General features: G+C 34.7%; 1 protein-coding gene and 2 long non-coding RNA genes across 4 annotated transcripts; 2 read left to right on the top strand and 1 right to left on the bottom strand.

Annotated features, from left to right (window-relative positions):
- Positions 1–4,735: 4,735 nt before the first annotated feature.
- LOC120068243 (uncharacterized) lies at positions 4,736–8,394 on the bottom strand. Of its 2 annotated transcripts, none has more exons than XR_016525512.1 (4): positions 8,164–8,394; positions 5,776–6,727; positions 5,618–5,687; positions 4,736–4,914 (listed from the first exon to the last, which is right to left on the bottom strand). It is a non-coding gene; the product is annotated as an uncharacterized LOC120068243 (long non-coding RNA). The 2 variants fall into 2 exon arrangements; XR_005479133.2 differs by lacking the exon at positions 8,164–8,394 and adding an exon at positions 6,873–7,408.
- A 3,957-nt stretch (positions 8,395–12,351) lies between these two features.
- On the top strand, positions 12,352–18,820 carry LOC120092554 (nucleotide-sensitive chloride conductance regulator (ICln) family protein). Its single transcript, XM_039050674.2, has 7 exons — positions 12,352–12,654; positions 14,445–14,568; positions 17,677–17,800; positions 17,890–17,949; positions 18,034–18,090; positions 18,174–18,280; positions 18,401–18,820. Exons 1-7 carry the CDS (start codon positions 12,488–12,490, stop codon positions 18,470–18,472), a joined length of 711 nt encoding a protein of 236 aa, XP_038906602.1. The 5' UTR covers positions 12,352–12,487; the 3' UTR covers positions 18,473–18,820.
- Positions 18,821–20,632: 1,812 nt separating this feature from the next.
- LOC120092900 (uncharacterized) lies at positions 20,633–22,002 on the top strand. Its single transcript, XR_005486215.2, has 3 exons — positions 20,633–21,163; positions 21,263–21,331; positions 21,602–22,002. It is a non-coding gene; the product is annotated as an uncharacterized LOC120092900 (long non-coding RNA).
- Positions 22,003–23,458: the final 1,456 nt, after the last annotated feature.

Below are 23,458 nucleotides of genomic sequence, written 5' to 3'. Positions count from 1 at the left end.
TCGGCCAAGGTATGTTCTTGAAACTCATTAAACTCTGTTTTAGTATGTTTCTTTTCAGCCAAAATTAATGAATTAGAGTGCTTATGGATCCTGTTCTCTTCCGCTGTGTGCCGCTACCGATCCAACATATCCTTCATCTGCATCTTTCACTTGCTATTCTTTTTTCTGGGAGTCAACGTTTTGGAAGTCTGCCTTTTCTGAGGCCTTTGGAGGAAATATAATAATCGGCTCAAGAGATCCAAATTGGATTAAACTCCCTATTTCATATAGTCGAATATTAGGATGGATCATTATTACGGCGTGATTTGTCTGCACCACATCATCGAGGTCTAGCTCAATCTTTTTTTCTCAAGCTAACTTCAAAATTAACTCCTTTAGTACGAAACATTTTTCTCCTGGATGACTGACAATTCGATGATACTTGTAGTAATTAGGATCATTTACTCTCCTCATTTCTATAGGTTCTTTACATTCAAGAAGTTCAATGAGTTGTTTTTCCAGCAATTCTCTAACATATCAGGCATATCAGAATCTAGAAAAGAGTAGACTTTTTCTTGTCTCTCTTTGAAAGTCAGACGTCTTTTCTCGCCCCCATCTTGGCATATCTCAATCTTTTTCTCCTTAGAGATAAACTTTAAAGAGGTCGTGTTGACGACATAGCTTCTTTAGTAGCACCCTTCGATACCTTCTAAATGCTATTTACTTCTTTCTTTTCTTTCTTTACTTCTAGGACTAGAAAATCATTATTTCCTCTATTGAAAATGCTTAGTTCCATATCATGAGCTCAGGTTGCCAATTCTTCAAAGGTGCGGGGTTTTATCCTTTGCAGGATATACAGAAGTCCCTAGTGCATTCCTTGAGTGCACATTTCCACCCCTAACAGTTCAATTCAGTTAATCTATCTTTGCAATCAAGGCTTAATGCTCTCCAGCAATTGTTGGGTCTTCTTTTCGTTGTTTGGTGGCAGTGAACTCTATCATCCTGATAACACGCCTCATGCTATAAAAGAAGTTGAGGAATTCTCTTTCAAGCTGCTCCTAACTACAATAGTTTCAGGTTCAAGGTCAGTTTACCAGTCAAAGGCATTTCCCTTCAGAGTTCGAATGAACTGTTTGACTATTAAATCTCCTCGCATACCAGTATTCTCACATGTTTTGATGAAATGAGCAACATGTTGTTTTGGATTGCCCTTCCCGTCAATCTGTTGAAATTTTGGTGGCTGGTATCCATTTGGCATTCTTAGGTTTTCAATCTTATTTATATATGATTTAGAATATAAGAGATAATTTTGAGTATGTTCACCATATTGAGCTTTGATGGAGTTGGCAATCATCTCTTGCAATTATTAGATAGACAACGAAGCAATTGACGTCGAATTTTGTGGTTGACTTTCTTGCATAATAGTCTTTCCCTTGTCATCATTCCTGACTACAGGTGTATGACTTGATTCAGCGGTGTCACTCTCAATGCGATTCTCGAGGGATGTAATTTCATAGCCCCTTTCTTCGACTACCTTTATTAGCATGTTAACTTTCTTTTTGAGTTCAACCATCCTTTCTTCACTTGTTCCCACGTCGGCCATCATGACTAACATTATATTTGGATGTGATGGTTCTTCACTTGATTGTTCAGAAGGTAGAGTATGTTTATTGACTGCAGGACTTTCTTTAATGACAATTCCACCTTGCAGTTTTTTTTTTTACATTTATTCCTATATATTTCTCGCGATCTCAAAATGTGGTAGCTCTTTCAGATTGTTGAATCCCCTTAGAGCGATTGCGAGTAATTGGTCTTTTATGGACATCGCTTGAAGCTTTGGGTGCGTTGTTTTTTTTATGTCATGACTTCTTTAAGTAGATTTTGTTGTAGAGAAAGAAATGAAAGGTAGAAATGGTCCCACTGGGCATGCCAAACTATTCGACGAGATTTTTGGAGAAATTTAACTCATGGAATTTTGTATTGATTTTGATATAGTAAAGTGGATACAATCTCTAATGTTTGATCCTCTGATGCCTTCTCTAACAAGGGATAAAGTTTAAAATTTCTAAATCTTCAATCTTCAAGGAGTTACTCTGAACTTCAATCTTCTGAAACTCAAGGAAGTTTTAATCTTCTACGTCTTCAATCTTCAAAAGATTATGATCTTGAGATCAATTTGAGCTTCGATCTTCTAGAATTCAAAGAAATTTTAATCTTCCAAGTCTTCAATCTTCAGAAGGCGACAATCTCAAGATTAATCAGAACTTTAAAGCTTTAGTCTTGATCTCTAAACCTTCAGCATTTTCTTGCCAATTTTCCAACCTCCCCTCAATAAAGAGGTAAGGCCTATATTTATAGAGGTTTCTCATGGGACTTTATATAGACTTGGGCCCAATTGTTGTTGGGCCCCAATATTGGGCTTGAATCCAATATTCAATTTTGTCCAAAATTTTTATCATGGCTTGAATTAGGTTGGGTCCAAGCAACTTTAATTACTCGGCCCAATCTAATTTATAATTTTCACAATGGGTCCGAGTTTTTCATTGGAATGATGTGGCAAATTTTAATTGACCGTAATTTCTCATTCAACACCATAATCAAATTAAATTCTAAGCTTAGATCCTACCTCCAAAATTACAAGTCAACCTATGCTCCAACAATATACCAAATCACGAATTGATCAAATAAGTTTTTAATTTCCAATAGACAACACTTTAAACCTTCCAATCAAAAATTAAGTTGACGTTTAACCCAACATTCGGTAGGTGACCAAGGATCAACACAAAGACTACCAAACTTACCAAAATTCTTGCCGGAAACAGTCTCGTACCTTCTGGACAACACGCCTTTAGTCTCAAAACTTCAACTCCAACCTTTAAGATCACCATAAAAAACCATGAATTCAAACTCATCCCCAACGGGTAACCAAAATAATTCAGATTCCTACAAAAAAAAAACACCCAAAAACTCACTTAAACAATTGATCTGGCAAGTGGTGGCAATGATAAAACCAAGGTTGGGCAAAATTTAGCCGCTGACATTACTCAAATCAACGAGCTAGAATGAAAGCAATGTGGTTGGAACACACAATGCGCACGAACAGGTTCCTTAGCGATCAACTGGCGACTGAAAGGAAGGCGAGCAACGACTGCTGGCTAGGGTTGTGCATAGCGCAAACGAAAGAGAAGAAGGACAACAACAACTCTTTACACAAGACAGAAAAAAAAAAAAAAAGAAAAGAAAAAGAAAAGCTTCAGGGGAAGGGTTTCCGTGCACGTAGTCGAGGAAGAGAGAGGGAATTAAATTTTCTCTTTTCTCTCTTTTTTTTTTCCCCATAATCTCCTAACCCTAACACACACATAATTATTTTCCTTCATTCTCCTCATTTAATTCCAAATCCCTTTTCCCTCTTAAATTCCACATTCATTTATCCAATTTCCCTCAAATAAATTTCAATATTCCTAAATCTCTTTAAATATCATTTAAATTAAATAGCTTACTACCCAAATTCACTCTTAGCCTCCGATAAACAAAATAACATCCATACAATTTGAAGTAACTTAATGAACGTTCGGGCTAAAAATGATGTCGTTAGTTCAACTTAACCCAAAAAAAATAAAATTTGTAAAACACGCACAACTACTAATACTAACATGTAGTAATAGTGCACAACTAATCCACAGAGAACCTTTATTAATTGACAAAATTGAGTTTTGAAATCCAAATTAAAGGGGGGAGAGAGGGGGGAGGGATTGTTGGTTTTTAAGAAACAAAGTAAAAGTAAAACAAGAATTGATATGAAATTTTGGTAATGAGATTAATGACAGAGAGTATGAAAGAAATTATGTAAGAATTTCAATAGAAAAATGATCTTGGGGATTTATGTAGATTAACATAATTCTTTCACAGACTTAATCGATTTCATGTAACTTATTTGTTCCATAGTCCATTAAGGTTAAGCCCTAATGCCCTAGTCAACCAATTAACCTAAATTGGTCAATTAACCTTAATTTAGATCAAAGATGTTTCCTAAAGACATTCCACATCTAATTCCTAAATTGTATGCAATTCTTGGGTTTTCTCAACTATGACATTCTTGAAATACTATAGAGTTGAATCAAGAATGATTAATTTGAATGTTCTAAACTAGTCATACTTTCAAGAAAATAGGAAAAGGTTCATATTTTCATTTATGATTTCTAGTTCTTGTAACCTAATTACAATTATGCTATAGAGCCATGTAATTTTGCATACAAATCAATTAAATTTGAGTTATCAATTCATCTTAACAGATTTTTTTGAGATTAAGAGCAAGAACATTCAAGAAAAAACAAATTACAAGAGAAAATCAAATAGGAAGTCTCAAGAATTGATTAATCTAACATAATCCCCAAGAAAGAAAACTTACCTACTCATGAAGTAGCAAAATCTTCAAGAAATCCATTGAATCTTGCAAGAAAATGATACAAGAATGAAGAAATTACAAAATTCTCTCAAAATCCTGAAAATTGATCTCAAAATCATAAAAATATTCTGTAACGACCCTAGTTTCCTACTTATTTCTATGATGCTATTTCATGCATGCATAGGCTTAACCGTACATTTTCTTTTAAACCATCAAATAAAAGAGTCGGATTTTATTTAATAGTGCTCAAATGAGCAGAGATAAGAAAAAATAATTAAATAATAATAAATAAACTAAAATAAAATAAAATAAAAATTTACCGTTCGGGGTACCCTAAACCCAACTTTAAAATGAAAACAATAAAATAGTCAAATAATAAAATTAATAAATTTTGCATGAGAGTTTAAAATGCTTAACTCTTAAACTAGACTAAAAAAAAAACATGATATTAAGTGCGGAAGCAGTCAGTCGTCCTAAATGGCCAGGTCACGGATCTCTCTTGTCCTGTGTCAGTCTGTCATTACCCTTACCTGAAAAATAGGGAAAGAAAAGGATGAGTATAAAAATATACTCATTAAGCAGCCCACTACTGAGCTCACTCAGTGATCTGTTAGTCTTTCCATTGGACCAAAATGCACAAGGACATCATAGACATAGACATAGGCATAGGCATAAGGAGTGAATCCGAAGGCACGGTTTCATAAGTAGTGACACAAAGGTCACAGGCATAAACACAAGTGGTGATCCCAAAAAGGACATCATACATAAGCATAGGGTGTGGGCCCGAAGGCTCACACATGTGATGTGCATAGCCCAATAGTAACATTAACAGCCACTAAAATCTCATATGGACATAAGCATACAATCATGAATCCTGGAACTAACAGTCATTAAAATCTCAGACATAAGCATGCAATCAAGGCCATGAATCAACATCAAACTTTAACACCGTTACTCATACATCAACTTTATCATAGTTTACTCATACATCAAGCCTTATCATAGTCTACTCATATATCAACCTTAGCACATTATCCCCAGTCTACTCATGCATCAAACCTTATCACAGTATCCCAGTCTACTCATACATCCAACCTTAACAAAGTATTCTCATACGTCAACTTCAGCACAATTACCCATCTCAAATTTCATCACAGTTTACTCATACATGACATAAGAATTTTTCAGCAGACTTATCAAATCTTAGGGCAAAACCGACAGTAAACCACTTACCTCGGGATAACAAACTATCCCAAAACAAACTCTTACTCCGCTTGGAAACTTCCTTCATTGCCACATGTTCCTGAAATCACAAATTCCATGGGTGAAGGTTAGCTTAGGCCTAAGAATCCCAAAAGACAATGGGTTGCTAAAAGGGAACCGAAACTTACCCCGAACAGAAGAATAAGGCGGAACCAACTATGATTCGACAACAATCGGCACTGCCCGCATTAGAACTGGTGAACAACGCTTGGGTTAGGCCAGCGACTGGCGACTCGGCGCACGACGTGGCTGGTTGGAGGTCTAACGCGTGGTAGATGAATAGATCTGTATGCCTTCTGGTGTTCGATCGATGGCGGCTTTGGCTAGGCAACGCGTGGTCGACGACTGGAGGTGGAAGAAAGTAGTCGAAGAACTCAGCGTGGCTGGAGACCCACGGTCGAGCGGCTAGAGGCGGTTGAAGCGTGCTGGGTTGAGGCGCAAGGAGGCGGCGTCACTTCGGTTCGATGGACATGGAACAAATATGGCTGGCGAGCGCGGCGACTGCACAGTGGGGGGGGGGGGGGGCGTGCGGCTAGAGGAGGAAGAAGAAAGGAAAAGTAAAAAGAAATCTTTTTCTTTTTTTTTTCCTTTGCATGTAACCCGAGGTCCCCAAATCACCTTTATATCCCTAATTCCCTTTTCCTTTTCCTAAATTAACCAACAACTATTTTTTTTCTTTTTCTTTCTTTTAAAAAAATGTACAAATCTTTGTGGCGTCACATGGTCTCCCCTTAATTTCTGGAAAATTTGGTTTATAATAGATGTTGGATGCAGCATTGCAACCCTGGAGTGACACTGGCCTGACGCTCATTTGCACAAAGGTGCGCACACGAATTTTTATCTTTCCATCAATGTTCGTAATGTTGTAATGCTAAAGGAGAGCGTTGCAACGCTGCCCTATCTTTCAGCATCGAGGCAAAGCCGAACATTTGTATTTTTCTAGTGTTGCAACGCTGCTCAGTGATGGTAAAATGGTAAATATCTTGACTTCTTCTAATTAGGTGATTTTCGGCTCATTTTTGCTCCTTTTAACTCCAAACTTCTTCTAATTGCTCGAAAGTGCTACTGGGACTATTTTACCTATAAAATTGACATATTAAGCAAATTAATAGTATAAAATTGAGGGATTTAACATGAAAAATATAGTTATTTTTAATACCTATCAATGAAAATTACATTAAAATTTGGGGTGTTACAAAATAGATTTAACCTCACATAAACTCACCTTTTCGACTTTTCTCTCATTTTATTCTCCAGGCCAAATCCTAAATGCTTTTCTTTCTCACTCTTTTTTTAGAAGATTCTTTTTCGATCAATCTACATGTTCTTATTTTGGTCTTTTTTGTCTTGTCCTCTAATTCAAACACATCAACATGAACTTCAATATTAGGTGTTATAATACAATCAACGAATTTTTCACAAAGTATGTCATCTTGAACTTTATCACTCTCTACCACAATAATAAGCGTACTTTCAATAGATAGTCAAACCTTTTTCAAATTTTGGTCTCGCAAATTCAACTCATGAGTCAATTTAGATATGTAATCAACGACTTGACATAACTTGACCAAACTACTGCAAAAAGTCTTCGAAAAAAATTCATAACAAGATAATAAGATGAAAAAAAAATAGACCTCCAAACACTCAATTCACTAGACTGTTCACTCAAGAATACTTCTATTTGCACACAAAAAATAGGCTATCTGAGAAAGTGACTAAATTATGTATTGTATAGGTTTAGTGGAACAAGAAATTCTTGAAACAGAGAGTTAATTAATACAAGCAAGATAAGATAATTATGAAAATACCACAAAAAGAACAAGAAAACAATGAAAGGCTCAAACAAATAAGGGAAGACACAAAGCAATTTTCAAATAAAACTGAATACAAAAGTAGAATTGCAAATAAAGGGATCTTTGACTAAATGCTCTTCTTAACAATTTAAGATAAGAGGTTGATATAAATTTTTGTTGAAGGACATGTAATCAAATTCAGTCATTTGCATTGAGAAAGAAAACGAATGATAAAAAGAAAGCTCAACAATTTTCAGATTTGAATAGTTTTCAGCAATTAATGATAGGAAGTTGAAAATACACTCTTGGACATGCAATTAATTTTAGAATTGACAGAAAATAGATAGACTTAATATAATAACTCAACTGTACCAAACTGATTCAAATATCAAAAATCAAACATACAATTTGTATAAATAATTGCAAGACAAATTCTAATTTTTTTCCCACATTTTTTTAAGATCTAAATTTGATCAATAAGATGGAAATAAGGTAAAAAGATGAAGAACGATGGATGAAAAGGCAATAACGAAATCAATGGACGAAATTGAAAGCTAAAATTAAAATGCAAAAAAATAAAAAAAGAAATATAGAATCAATTTTGGAGCAGGCCAAAAAAATGCAACCTATGCTCTGATATCAAATGATAGGACAATTCTAATCCTCAGCCTAAAGATCCAAGCTATTGTGAAGCAAGAACCTTTGAATCCAATAAATTAGTACCTCCTTATATGAATTTAGATCAACCAAGAGAAAATGTTAAAATTAGATTGCCTCTTAGATCAAAGATATAGAAGCAAGATTCAAAATCTTGTTCTAAATTGAGTCACTCCATAACCGAACTTGATAAAGGTTAGATTGAATGAGTCACATGCATTCTATCACAAGAATTGCGAATCCTAAGAAAAATTCTCAATTTGAGATTTCAAATTTTCATTCATAAAAAATTCGATTATGTTTCTCTTGCAAATGAAAGATAGAAGGCTTTATATAGCCTAATTCTAATCTATTTAATACGATAAATAAAAGTCAAAATAAAGCATTAAAGTCTCCTATTAACCTCCCTCTTCCAACCACCGTCCTTTAATACACCTTCATTGTTACCGAGACTTAAATTTAACACTTAAAAAACTATAATTTATGGAAATCAGGTCCGTTCCATATCAACTTTTGAAGTGTTTAATTAAAAAAAAATGTCTTTTTCGAAAAGTTGGAGTGTTTGGCAACCACTCAAAATAGTTTTTGAAAAAATGAGTTTATGAAATAAGTTGGTTTAGGACAAACATTTGAAATCAACTTTTATAAAAATGATTTTCAAATGTTTAATGATTAATCTTTGCTCAATTTGTATAATTATGAAAAGTTACCAAAATGCCCTCAAAAATCATATACCTCACTTCTTCATGTAGCTATTATTTCTCTCAATCGACCAACTCTGACCATTGTGCTAGTCAACTCTGGTCACTATCGTTGTCGCCTACTTGCGACAACCACTACTGGAAACCAACTTTGGCCACCACCACTAACTTCATCAGTGACCACCCTAGATGACCAACTCCAGGACCATTATTTACCTTTTTATTTTTATCAAATAAATTTTTGTCTTTTTTATTTTTTTTTCAAGCATTTGATCATTTATATCATTAGTATATGGACAGAAAATGCTAGTATCTGGTTTAAAAAATATTTGAACCTTCAAAAGTTGTGTTATTATTCTTAACCTTCAAAGTAAAAATTAAAATTAAAATTTTCACTTTTTTTCTCATATAAATACTCTCACTTTACCTCCACGGGTCCAATTCTTACACTCAACTTTTTAGCAACTAAAAAGAAACCAAAACATCAAGTTAAAGCATAAAATCCCATTAAATCCCACAATGTCACAAATCAATATATCCCCTTTTTGAAACTCAACAACATGATGAATCACCAAATACTAAAAGAGCTAACCAAAGAATATCATCTTAGATCAAGGATAACCTTTCTTAATTAATCACAACAGATAGACTAGTTTGAACTGCAAAAATGATCAACAAAATCTTCATCGCTTCAAATTTGGCCATGCATGTGTTTTGTTTCTTTCTCCTCCCACTGGTTGTCATTATGATCCAAATTCTCAATAACTTATCTCTCCTTTTGTATATTAAACTCAAACAACGTATTAACATACATTCAACTACTAATGTATAGTCTCGTTAAAACATTTAAGTTATAAGGTCCTTTGATGGTTTCATTATTCTCCTTATTCTTGCTAATTTTTATGCTCGATAATTTTCGAGAGTGGAGCATAAAAGAATGAGAGTAAGTGTGTATTGAAAAAGATAAAAGAAAGGGGAGGGAGAAATAGAGTAGTGTTAAACCTGAAATAAAGGAAATAGAAGACAATGTGATAATGAGGTGTAGATAAATAGTTTTCATTCATATGTTAATGATAGAATATTATTTTTAATCTTTATTTAAAAAAAAACATTCGGGGTAATAATGCAAATTTTCAAATTGGAGATCATTTTGGAACTAGTATTGACATTTTATATTCATATACTAACCATAGAAGTATTTCTTTTTTCAATATTTTACTAAATTTAAGGGATTGTTGACATGTTTGAACATTCAAATCTATTTTGAAATACATTACGAACAATTTTCATTTAAGATTAAAGGCAAGTGTATTTTTTAACAATCTTTTTAAAAGTTTAAGGGAGTGTTTAAGGCATTGAGTTGAGTTTTAAAGTCTAGAGTTAATATGTTGTAGTTAGGAAGTATGTTTGGAGTGGAACATTGTAAGATGGAGTTCCTCAATAAATATGTAAAATAGAGAAAGAAGGGAAGATGAAGTTCGATAAATGTGCCAACTTCAATGGTGATTATTATTGAGGTTGAGTTGTTTAACACCAACTTATTAAGTTGGCGAGCCAATACTTCTAAATATATCATTGAAACATTTAAAAGTTCCAAATATTTTTTAAACAAGTACAAATTCAAGGATACTTTTGAAAATTTTGTATGGATGGCCCATTTTGAGGGGCCCAGTTAAATTTTTTACCTAAGATTTGAAATCAAATGAAAAATGGTTTTTTGCTTGCGTAGACAACTTTTGAAATTACCAATTGATGTGAAACACGCTCGATGGCATGTTACTCGACAATCAGTCTCCTTCATTCCTCGCCTCCCATTCCTTCTTCTTGCTCATTCATGTCATCCATGTCATCCATGTCATGTTTGTCTAATAACACTTGACTATTTTAAATGAATTTTAATTGTCAGACCGAAAAAAAGTATATATTTTGGGTCAGGTTTCTCTCTCTTGTCTCTTGTTTCTGTGTTCGTGTATTCTTGTTGACATTAAAATTTTAGTATATTCGTTATAATGTTTCTTGGACACTTATGAATATCTAAGGTCTAGTATGATCCAGCTCTAAAAGGAGAAATTCAACACCAATATCGTTGATTAGCATACTGGAGGAGATTCATAATCCAATTTATATTTTACCCTCATTATAACGTTGAACTCCGAATAAGTCACTTTTGTAAGTTCATATAATCAATCTCTTGATTCAATATACTTTAATGTGCTTGACACTATGATACCCCTCAAATAACCTCCATCATGGCATTGTTCCTTATCATCCCACAAATCATCATATCGCATGATTAGTTGTTTTTTTTTGTCCATCGTTCAAAAAAATAATACAAAAAAAAGCACAGTTAAAAATTTTCAATTCTATTAAAAATACCGCTCTTGTTTCTTCCTTTCGCCACTTAATCCTATCTCATACTCAAAAATCTTATTAATGTTTCTATCATTTCTTCCTCTTGCCTCTCTCTCGTGCCACTCTAAGCTACTCACTCATGAATATAATAGCACATCGCACGTAAACCACCGTTTTATATTGGTTATGTGATACACATCTCATACAACGTAAACCAATAAGAAATAAACACAATGAAGGTGTACATTTACCTACTTGACGTGTGAAACTGCTTGTATATGATAATTCAAAAACCTTTGTAACGTTACATTGTTTATTTATTTATTTTTTTGGATACTTTGCAACTCACTAGTTATGATTTTTTTTTTTTAAATAACTTACGGTGAACATGAGGTGTTTATCTTTCATTTTCCATTTTACATTGTGTTCTTCATCTTAAGGAGACTTAGCTTGCAAAACACTTTTCTTTAAATTGATTTTGAAAGAATGGTATACTTTGTGTTTTTGTTTTTTTGTTTCCATTAGATTAAAATTTTGTACAACACACATCAATTAGCAAAGAATTGGTCGGAAGGGTTGTATTAGACAAGGAACCGGAGGAAGAAACATGAGGCGAGAAGAAGGAACAAGACCAATTGTCGAGTGATAGGCCATCAACCGTGTTTTTGGATCTAATTGGTAATTTCATATACTTCTGAAATGATTATTTTTCATTTGATTTCAAATAGTGGGCCAGATTTAGTTGGACCCTTGAAAATGGATCGTACATACAAATTTATATGTAGTTTTAAGATTTTATCTTATATCATGAAAATGGGAGTTTTTTTTTTTTTTTTTTTTATTATTATTTTTTTATTGATGACCCTTTCACAAGTACCTTTAACGGGATGTTACTAAAAACGTTAGGAGCTATTTGGGGTGCTGATATAGGATGCAGAGAGTTTTGATGTCTGAGGAGTTCTGATTGAATATGTTCAAACACTAAGATGACGATACACGAAAGGAAAATGACTGTGAGATACAAAACATGTTCCGAAAATAGACCCATAAATAATTAAAATTGATGTGATAGGATAATGAGTTCTAAACACTAAGATGATATAAGATATGAGGATATACCATCCCATGTTAGACCCAAACAATTCCTGTGTTTTGACGGAAGTATAAAGTTAAATTAAAAAAAAAAATTGAGATAGGGTAAAAAAAGAAAGGAAGGAAAAGGTTAATCGAAAAAAGGCGTCTGGTAGAAAGGGTAAAGAGGGTTTTAGAGAATCGCAAACTCCTAATTTCAGTGTTCAAGAGATAGAGAGAGTTGAAGAATTAGGGTTTTAGAGAGAATGACAATGGGACTAAGGCCTTACACCGAGAGGACGGGTCATGGCTTGGGATTACCAGCTTTCGACGTTAATCAAGGCGAGGTTCTCATGCACATAATGCCTGCCGTCGGCATCGTATTCGATAATCGGCCTCCCGAGTTTCCTGGCACTCTCTACATCTCCTCCAGGTACCTTCTCTCTTTTCTCTCTCTCTGTTTTAGTGTTTCATCCATTGATACGTGGGGGAAATTGTAAGAAAATTTTGGGAATTGGGACTTCTTTTGTGTGGGGGGAGCTTGTATTTTATTTTATTTTATTTTTAAGTTGATTTTCTGTCAAGCGAGGGGAGGGGTGTATTGTGTTTTTCTTTTGTAAATGAAGGCCGTTTCTGAATCTTGGGATGAAGTGAATAGCGTACTGAATTTTGAAATGATTGCTTGTGAGAATTTGATTGATGATGGGAGTATGAGAAAGTTTAGAGGATTCGGAGAACCCCTGAGCTAAAGAAAATTGACACAAAAGGGGAAATTAAGAATAAATATTAAAAAATTGCCAAAAGGGTAAATGCCATGGAAATTGTTGATTGCAGTTGAAACGGGGGGGAAAGAGGTACATTCCCTTGATGCCATCGTTTAAGGCTCAGAAAAGTATGATTGCTTATCTAACCTGTATTATATGCTTCCATTCTTAGTGAGAGGTCTTCATTTTCAACACGTGGCTTTCCCTCATAAGTCAACATGACAGTGTCTTCTTTTTCAATGATTTTTTGGTTATTTCTTTAGATTTAATGTTAGAGCTTGCAGTTAGCTGCTATATAGGCTTGCAATTGGGAAATTAGATAGAAAGGACCTCTACAAAATGTAGCTAGAGCCTAGAGGGGAACAAGATATCTGTGAGTTTGTCCATACTTCTTTGCAATGTGTGTTCGAACCTTTGAGTTCTCTGTAAACTCTTTTGTAGTTATCATATACCATGTTTAAGTTAAAGCCAATTAAATGAACTTTTTGTACCCTCATTGGCTTTTTTGCCAATTCCTTATGACCCTCTTTTGGATTCTTTGTTTCTTGTACTATGTCCCTTTTAAGAAAGGATAATTTGAAGAACCATTTTTCTTATTATTTTTGTTTTGTTATACTTTTGTTTTTGACGGATAAGCTGATTGTTCCCAGCATTTCTTTCCATGGGAAATTTGTATTTCTTGAGATCGTGCCTACTATAAAATGCATGTTTGCTGGTTCTCTCCTTCTGTAGTGGGCATTTGCATATGCTTATTGTATCAAATGGAAGTTCCATGAAAGTTTCTTGGTTGTTTTTATCATATGTATATTGTGTAGACAACTTATATGTTCATTTCATAGTAAACTTATGATTGAGAACTTTCCTTCAGCTCTCCCTTTCCCCTTGGAGGATAAGGGAAATTTTATCTTTTTATTTTTTTTAGATGATAATTATAATAATTATTTTTTTAAATGCTTTGTGGGGACTAGAGTATTTGGCTAGAGAGAAACATTTCGATTGTTAGAGGGCTGAAGAGATCTTAGAGGAAGGGGTGTGTGTGTGTGTTCTTGGACCTTTGTTTTTTGTTTTAATATACATTAGTGTCCAGGTTAGTTTATGCGCATCTCAACTAATCTCACAAGACAGTTCACTTGACCCTATAACATTTGGGTGTCAAGGAAACTCGTAGAATATTAAATCCTAGGTAAGTGGCTACCATAGATTGAACCTATTCCCTCTTAGTCTCTTATCAAATCCATGCCCTTTATTTACCACTAGACCAACCCATGATGGTTTCTTTCTTCTTCTTCTTCTTCTTTTTTTTTTTTTTTTTTTCTTCTTCTTCTTCCTCCAATATGAAAGCTCAGTTTCTAACTATATATATGTCTTAATGTCTACTATTTAAATGAACATGTACTACAAAAAAAAAAATCTAATGGACTAACTTTTTGACTCAGTGAGAAATTGAACATGTTTGTAGGCAAGTGGTTTGGTTGAGTGATGTGGACATGGAAAAAGGTTATGCAGTTGATTTTCTATCAATGTCATTGCATGCAGTTTCAACAGACCCAGAGGCCTATCCATCTCCTTGTTTGTATGTTCAGGTATTTAATTGTGCAGTTTTACATATTTATATTTTCGTTTCCTATAAAAAAAACATGTGCAGTTTTACAGTATTGCTCATTAATGTTGTATAGTTAAACAGACTCATGATGTCATTGTTTTTGGTTTGAACTTCTAGTTTTCTTTTGGTTAGTATCCTCACGTCATCTTATACAAAGCCTACTGAAACTATTTGGTGGTTTTGTTAACTTTGAGACATAAGATTTTCTGTGTAGCATAACTTTAGCTGCTGAAGAAAGATCATTGCTATAAATTATATGTTATGACAACAATGAAATAAATGTGAGGTTAGAATGGTATTTTTTGAGTTCAACAACGTCTAGTGGTGGAGATTTGAACCTTTGACCTTTTGGTCAAGAGCACATTCCTTAACCAATTGAAGTATACTTAGATTGGTGATTAAAATACTATTTTAGCCCCAAAATTTCCATCCTTATTTCATTTTAGCTCCTACATTTTTTATTGTCCAATTTACACCTATTAAATAGTTCCCACTATTTGTTTGAGGTTAATTTCCATCGAACTTAGCAGTGGAAAAAGAAAAAAACAGGAGGGCACAATGTGAATATCTTATCCAAATTTCTAGAGGAAAGGTCTAATGAGGAGGATTCATTAGCAAAAAAGAGGATGGATTGAGTTCAAGTTATTAGGTGTCTTATGTAATAAGAATTATGACTTAGTAGAGGTAGAGTGTAATAAGAATTATGACTTAGTAGAGGTAGAGTTGCACATATATTGATGGGGAACAATTATGGATATTAGGGACTAGGGAGATTAGTTTCATGAGGGTGATGTTGCCAAGAAGATGCAAGAACCAAACTCTAAAGAAGAATCACCAATTGAAGAGCAAAGGCAGAAAGATGGAATCCCCATCTTAAAGACTACTAGTTGATGAGTGTAGAAGCTCACATGAGTGAAGAAAGAAGATCCTATGGATCTGGAAGTGGGATGCAAAAATTGAAGAGAAGGAATCAGGTCATTGGGCGATCAAATAGAAATTACTAATTAAGAAGGCTCGTTTATCTTAGAGAGGGAATTAATGTATGCTATTTGAGAACCTTGCAACAAAGTAATTTATTTCTGGTAAAGATGATGTTTGAGGCTATTAGGGTTGAATTTTGTAGAGATACAGTTGACAGTTGCTTGTTATGTGGTTGGAGACAAAGACATGGTGGAGGCAAAGCTTCTTCAGGTGCAAATTTCACACAGGTTTGAAGGTTACACACTTAGGGCCTCTCAAGCTGTGGAATTTCAAAACTATTGTGTTGGTCAAAACTGAAGAATTTTGAGACTTTGACCAACTCAAAGAAAAAATGTGGGTCGTGAGTGTGTAGGCCTATAACTGAAGCGAAATATAAGGTTTATGATTGTGTGGCCTCCTATTATTCACACCTACGAACGAAGGGGTAGGAAAGGGAATTCACCTTTGATCCTGAGCTGAGAATCGTACATTCCATTACAAAGGAGGTGGGGACCAGTGAAAGGGTTTATGTAGGGGTTTGACTCTAGGGAGGGTGTGAACTGTTTGGCTGAAGGCTGAAGGCTGAAGGCTGAAGGCTGGGGTTTGGAGACACTCTTGAATGTGCTGGGGAGTAGTTTATTTCCGTACTTCATATTTTCCCTATAGTTCAATTGCTCTTGAGACATTGTGACTTGTCCCCTTTCTTTGTCTTGGTCAGAATTATCAATATATTTCAACAGGGAAGTGCCTCCCTTCTCTAGTTCTTGTTAGGTTTTTACTGAGTTCACGGAATGTAGATACCTAACAGTGATACCCAATTTCAACTGGAGCAATTATCAAGGGCTGGTTGGATAGCAACGAAAAGTTAAAATACCACCTGTGGGATTTTTTAAGAGCAAACTGTTAAAATCTAAGTACAAATTGGAACCAATATATTCAGATTTTCCAATCTGGTTGTTAAGGTGGTAGGGGTTTTTCCATTTTGCTGTGTTAATGGAAGCCAATGGGGTAGGATTGTGGGAGCCTTCTTGGTGAATGAATTTGGGACTTGGGGGGTTAGGTTGCCTTTATGTTTCGTGGTAGAACAATATGTTTAGTGTGCTGTTGGGATTTAAGTTGGAATTGGATAGATTTAGAGATCTTTATTTTTATTTTTTGAATATTAGTGAAAGCAAGCAATCTTTTAGTTGTTTGGGATTGAGTTTACTCGGGAGACAGGTGTAAACACTTAGATTAGGGAGCAAGGGTAGAACAATATGTTTAGTGTGCTGTTGGGATTTAACTTGGAATTGGATAGATTTGGAGATCTTTATTTTTATTTTTTGAATATTAGTGAACGCAAGAAATCTTTTAGTTTTTTGGGATTGAGTTTACTCGGGAGACAGGTGTAAACACTTAGATTAGGGAGCAAGGTTCCAAGTCAAAATATCTCCTTGAAGGTGGGAGGAGACTTGGACAACCTTCTACAATTAACCAGGTAAAACTTGGTCCCGCAGTTTAGGAAGGCTGCTTTCTTAATTATAGGAGTGTGGGACTTGTCTTCCTTGAAGAGTGGAGACTTTAGTTGTATCGTGTACTATATAAGTGTGGGAGAACTCCAACATGTGGAAGCATCCAATTCTTCAAACACTCACTCTCTCTTGTGTAAACGAGACGAGGTGGAACACAATAGCAAAGCATGCATCCATTCCACCCTCAAGTGTCCGACCCATTGAGGGTCATGCAGATATGCATCAACTCATTTCTTAGCCCCTCTGACTAGGGACTAAGAGCTGCCTTCCTTAGTATAGATTAGTCTGAATGACATTACAAGGAATTCATAGGCTCCATATCTAGTCACACTCACATCTACTCTACTCCCACACTTGCTTTGAGAAAAGCATATATCACACACACATCCACACATTTGCTTTGAGAAAAGCAGATATCATGCAGACATTTGCTTTGACATTTGCCTCGAGAAAAGCAGATATTTGGCTTCTCATATTTGCTTGTATACATGCCAACTTCAAGAAATCCAATGGAAACATTTGATAAGATTTCTTTTATCTGGTCCGTATTTTTTAAAATGACATTTACAAAAATCTTTTATTTCTCCCAACGTTTCTTTTGTTGATTGTGTTTGAAGATTGATACTGGAGATGATGAAGAGTTGGAGATTTCAGATTCAGAATGTCATGGTGAAGAGTCTGAGAATTTAGACTTAGCTGCAGTTAGAGAGATGAGGCTTGTACCTTCAAATCCTAACGAATGTATTTCTCTCCTCTTTTTTGTTTGATTGTGAAATGTTTTTGGAATGTAGAATAATACTTTTAATTTTTTATTTTACTTTTTGCTATAGTAAAAACTCTGTTCGAGGTATTCTGTCAATGTGCTGAGCTTAATCCTGAACCAACTGGAGGTTAGTTCACTTCCATAACGGACGTCAGTTTCTATTTTCATACAAGTAGTCGGTTTTTTGGTATGAACTACCTGCTTCCTTCAGATGAAGAAGAAGAGCACAACTGGTTTTTTAGTGCCGATCAGTTGGAAGGGATGCCAGGTATGGAGTCAAATAGATTGTGCAATTCTTTTACAGAACCACTTGTTAGAGATGATACAAAATTCATCTTCTGTAATATTTAGGACTTTCGGTAGCAGGAGATGACGAAGAACAATTCTCCGCTGTTCCAGTTAACTCAATTGGCCACTCAAATGGAGATCATGATCAGCTAGCTCGCACAGTGCTTCAGGTATTATCATGAACGCATATTTTATCTCGTAAACCATTTCATCAGCTAACTCGATGAACACATATTCTATTTCTTTTGTTTTTGGCCTTTTTCTGACTGCCTTTGTTACATAATATTTAGCTTCAAATCAATGATCAGCGTTTTGAGGATGCAGAAGAGATGGAACCCAAAGGCAACGGTAAGCATAGTTGAGCTTGTGCCTTAAGAAGTAGATCGCCCTCTTATGCGTCGAATTTCCTGTTGTACAACTAAACCCCTGCTGTATATGCAAATTTTGTGTTCCACATCAGACAGATTTAGCTTTTAGGTACCTAGTTTTTCTTTGTAGTTTCTACTGGCCCGCTAAATGACTTGCTAGTGTTTGAATATTTGAATCCTCATCCTGAAGTGAGTTTGGGTTATGTTGTGTTGGTTTTTCATATTTTAAGAGTAGTTTGATAAGTTTGTATTTCACTCTCTGAATTGGACTTTCTGAAATGGTTGTAACTTGTAATGGTTGTAAGTGAATTAAGAAAAGAAAAGTCTATGTTTAAGTTCCCACTTTCTGTTCCTGACATGCTCTCTCTATCTCATAGGTAGCATTATATTTTTCTGTCTTTTAATTATAATCTTAGTTACCGGTCTTTCCTTAACATATATTTGTTAGGTACCTATTTTTAAATGTCAAGGTCTCGTCCGAGATTTAATTCATTTAGACAATTTCGGGAAAATGAGTCTCAGCTGTGATTTGTGTTTTCTTGGACTGAGATTACGTAAACGATGGTGCGAAACACATTTTTTGGGGCCAACATGCATATTAGAAGCCGAGCATTTTTAATAAAGAGAAGATCGAGATATATACCTTTGTTTTTGTTATTTTGTGTAAATAGATTTCTTCAAAAGAGAAGGAATCCTAAAATGTGAGAATCAGTATATTTTGAGAGACTAAGCTTGTTGAACAAGCCGATATGTAGGTTTCTAAAACATTGATCTAATAATATTAAAATCATTATAAATATTATAAATAGGTATTATATGTTCATGCTTAGTGTCCAATGCCAAATATCATTTTTCCATTATCACATATGTTGTCTATGTGTCATTCAACTACCTATGCATAATGTTCAAGTGTGCCACTTTCTACTTCTCAAAAATTCCCATAAATTAGTAGTTATTTGTGGATTTTGTGGATATACATACATTGGTGATTAATCCAAAAAGAGTGGAGAAATTGGAGAAAACTTTCTTTTGTTATTTATTTATTTTATATATTATTAGTATATTATATTTTCTCCATCATGTTTCGTTGTACTCCCAATTTTACATGTTATCAACACTAGTTCTTGTCATTTCCCTCGTGGACGTTTCCTTCGTGGAAGGTAGGTCGGATTTTTTCTCTTTATTATAATTAATAAATTTAATGTTATTTTATATATTTAATATCTATTAAATTTCTAATATAAATATAATATTTTATGATAGTGTTGTCATGATGAATCCTCACAAAATTAGGATTTGTTGTCCTTGATATTAACCATTTATTTGTCATGGATGCTTGATGTCGAAATCTATTTGGATGCTATGAATCTTGGAGAGACTATTAAAAAAGAAATACGCCATCTAATCCGAACAAAGCAAAAACTATAATTTTCTTTCGTCATCATCTCCACCGTATCTTACGAAAAAATTTGAAAGAAATATATGATCATAAAAAAATAGTTATTCTTTCTAAAGTTTGTTATGAGTGGATGCCTTTAAGGCCATAAGATTTTAAATTAGTAAGTGATTACAATTACACATTATTTAAAATCAGTTCGAAATTGTTGTTATGCGAAGAGAAAATTACGATGTTGATATATTAGAGAAGACATTTTCTAAATTTCATGTTTCGAATATGCTCCTATAGCAGCAATATAGAAAGATTTTAACAATATTCTCAGTTAATCTCATGTCTTCTCGTGGCCAAACAAAATAATGGTTATTGGTGAAAAACCACGAATCTTGACCAACTGAAACAATATCATTCCTTAAAGTGAATGTTGTGTGTAACACCTCGAATTTTTTTTGTTCTAAATGAAATTTCAGTATTTTTCTAATATTAAAGGGCATCTTTGGAATTTTGAAAATTTAAGTGTAATTATTGTGATTTGATCGCAAAGAAAGAGGTGATTCGTCTTAATTGTTTAATCAAAGAAAAATTGTGGAAATTGAACTTTTTATGATACACAAATTTAATTTGAAATTGATGTTAAGAATTAATTTCATTTGGGAGTGATTGGTTAAATTCTTTTTTAATTGAAAATTTTGAGGGAACAAGGGATTTAAAAGTTGGAAGAAAGAGAATAAAATAAGGTAAGATAAGATATAATGTTTATTTCCTTATTTATTATTTTTTCTTCTTGTTTTTTTCGTTTTTTTCGTTTTCCCCTTCTTCTCATGCAAAGCAACCCACCCAACCTTTCTTCTCCGCGTCGTCCACCACCGACCCAGCCTTCGCGCCGCTCGCCCTCCTTCATGCCGCTCGTCGCGCCATTGCTTCCTCCCAACCGCTGAAGTCAACGCCGAGTCACAGATCTGAGACGCACGTCCTAACTGTCTCAGACGTAGATCCAGCCGCTCGCTCTCGTCCTCTGTGTCGAATCCGCCGGAAAAGCCAGATCTGAAGTGTCGCCTCGCCGTTCGCGACCCGGCATCGCCCCTCCTTCAGTCGAATGGATCCAACTCCCACCAGCCGCTCGCCGCTCGACGGCGAGCTTCAAACGCCTGCCTCTCTCTCTCACTGACCCACGAATCTATAGCTTGCCGCCTTCGATTGCGAGTCGTTGCTACCTAGGTTGTGCGACTTCACTTCGACACCGCCGCCAAGCAGAATGTCATCGCCACTCGCCGGATCTATTAGTTTGGGTGAGTTTTGTTGGGAATTTGACGATTTGTTGTTCAAGTTTTGAATATCCAACCAACTATGGGCCTAATTACTGGATTAATTGTGATTTTGGATTTTAGATACAAAGTTTGGAGGGATTTTAAAGTCTTATGGGTGCTACCGTAAAGTTATGAGTTTCGTCAATTTTGGTAAGTTTTGGGTGAGTAGTTGGTTTGGTTTTCTTTTGTAATTCTTGAAAATTTAGTTATAAACTTTGGTTTTGATTTAGGTTCATTTTGGACAAATAAATTGAACTTTGTAACTGACTTCGAACTAAGCCAGGACTTCGTAAGTTAAATTTGGGAACATTTGGTTTAATTTGGTTAATTGGATTTAGACCCCAAAGATGACTTTAAAACTTTGGATTTATTATTTTTGGACTAGGGGTGCTAAATTAATATTTGTAATGTATGTTATAGGATGAATTCAAAGTCTTCCAAGAGTTGTAAGAAGGTTAATTACTTGGATTAATTTGTGACCAAATTTGAGGTAAGTAATCTTACTACGGGAAACTGCCCACGGGCCAGGCACTAGATGTATGCTAGCATGATAAATGGATTTTATAACAGAACAATAGCATGATAGACTGATAGTATAGTATAACCGATGTATGTTCTTGTATGAGGATCTGAAGGATTAATCGTGCACATAGACACTTGAATGCTAGCATGAGATGATATTTGATTCCATGAGGTTGTATTTAATTAAGAATGTTGAGACGTATATATATGTTGTAGAGCCATGATGTTGAGATGTATATGTATGTCGTAGAACTATGATGTTGAGATGTATATGTATGTTATAGAACCATGTTGTGATACTTGTGATGTTAAGATTGTGATAGTGTCCTCACTGATTAGTTAGATGTCCACTAAATGTTGTATTTCCTTCGGGATTCACCAGAGGTTGTGTTTCCTTCGGAATTCACCAGAGATTGTGTTTCCTTCGGGATTCACCAGAGGTTATGTTTCCTTCGGGATTCACCAGAGGTGGTGTTTCCTTCGTGATTCACCAGAGGTGGTGGTTCCTTCGGGATCCACCAGAGATGGTGGTTCCTTCGAGATCCACCAGAGATGGTGGTTCCTTCGGGATCCACCAGAGGTAGTGGTTTCCTTCGGGATCCACCAGAGGTTGTGTTTCCTTCGGGATCCACCAGAGATTGTGTTTCCTTCGAGATTCACCAGAGGTTGTGAGTCCTACGGGACTTATTAGAGGTAGTGGGCATACTTAACTATAGTAGGATAAAAAACCAGTTCTTCATGTATATGTCCCATGAGAATTAGAAAAGTTTATATGTTCCACCAGAGGTAGGCATCTAGAGGACATAGGTGCCTAGTCTGACCCCAGCAGTGGGGTTACTTACTGAGTATTTTATACTCATCCTTTCTCATGTTTTTTCTAGTAGAGGTAGAGATGCACCAACGATTGACAAGCGAAATCTGTGATCGAGCCACTAGGACTAGTTTTTATGCTTCCGCTCATGATATTTAGATTTCTTTTCATGTTTTTCAACTTTCAGTTTTGATGTTTGAAACTTACTATTAAGATTTGTTTCCAGACCTATTTATTATCATTTATGATTTATGGGTACCCTATTGTTTGTTTTTAATATTTGAATTTAATGAAGGTCTTTTGAATTTACCATATTTATTTAGCATTTATTACACTATAAAAAGGTTTCGTTTTAAGTTCCATGCATGCATGTGTTTAGTAACGGCCTAACTTGAGTCCTGGGGGGTCGGGTCGTTACATTGTGAATGATAATAATCGTGGTCGAGATCGTGAACGTGACAGATGAAGAAATAATTATTATTTTTATGGTGATAATTCTAATTATTCAAATTTCAAAAGAATCGTGCAAAATGATGGTCACAAAAGAAAAGCTCCACAAGATAAGAATTAAAAAATTGTTGAAAATAAATGCTTCCAATGCAAAATGACTGGGCATTGGTCACGTACCTATTATACGTCAAAACTCATAGTCGATCTTTATGAAGCCTCCCTGAAGAAAAAAGAGAAAAACCTGGAAGCAAATTTTGCATACTAGGATAACGACATATTTGACCTATCCCATATAACAAATTTGGATGTGGCGAATTTTTTTTAATCTCTTGAAGAGAAAACCGACAGGATTGATGGTTCATTTGACTTTGAAAATATTTAAACTTAATGTTATTTTTTTTATTCATCTCCATGTTGTTTTCCTTTTAGTAGATGTTCTTTGTATATTCCAAAATTTATTTTTCTTATTGTAATTATTTTCTTTTAATGAAGAA

This window comes from Benincasa hispida, chromosome 12 (assembly GCF_027475165.1).
Source record: "Benincasa hispida cultivar pf3 chromosome 12, pf3_genome.v1.1, whole genome shotgun sequence".
Taxonomy (NCBI): Eukaryota; Viridiplantae; Streptophyta; class Magnoliopsida; order Cucurbitales; family Cucurbitaceae; genus Benincasa; species Benincasa hispida.
Note: the sequence above shows the minus strand (reverse complement) of the source record. Positions and strands in the feature narration are given on the sequence as shown.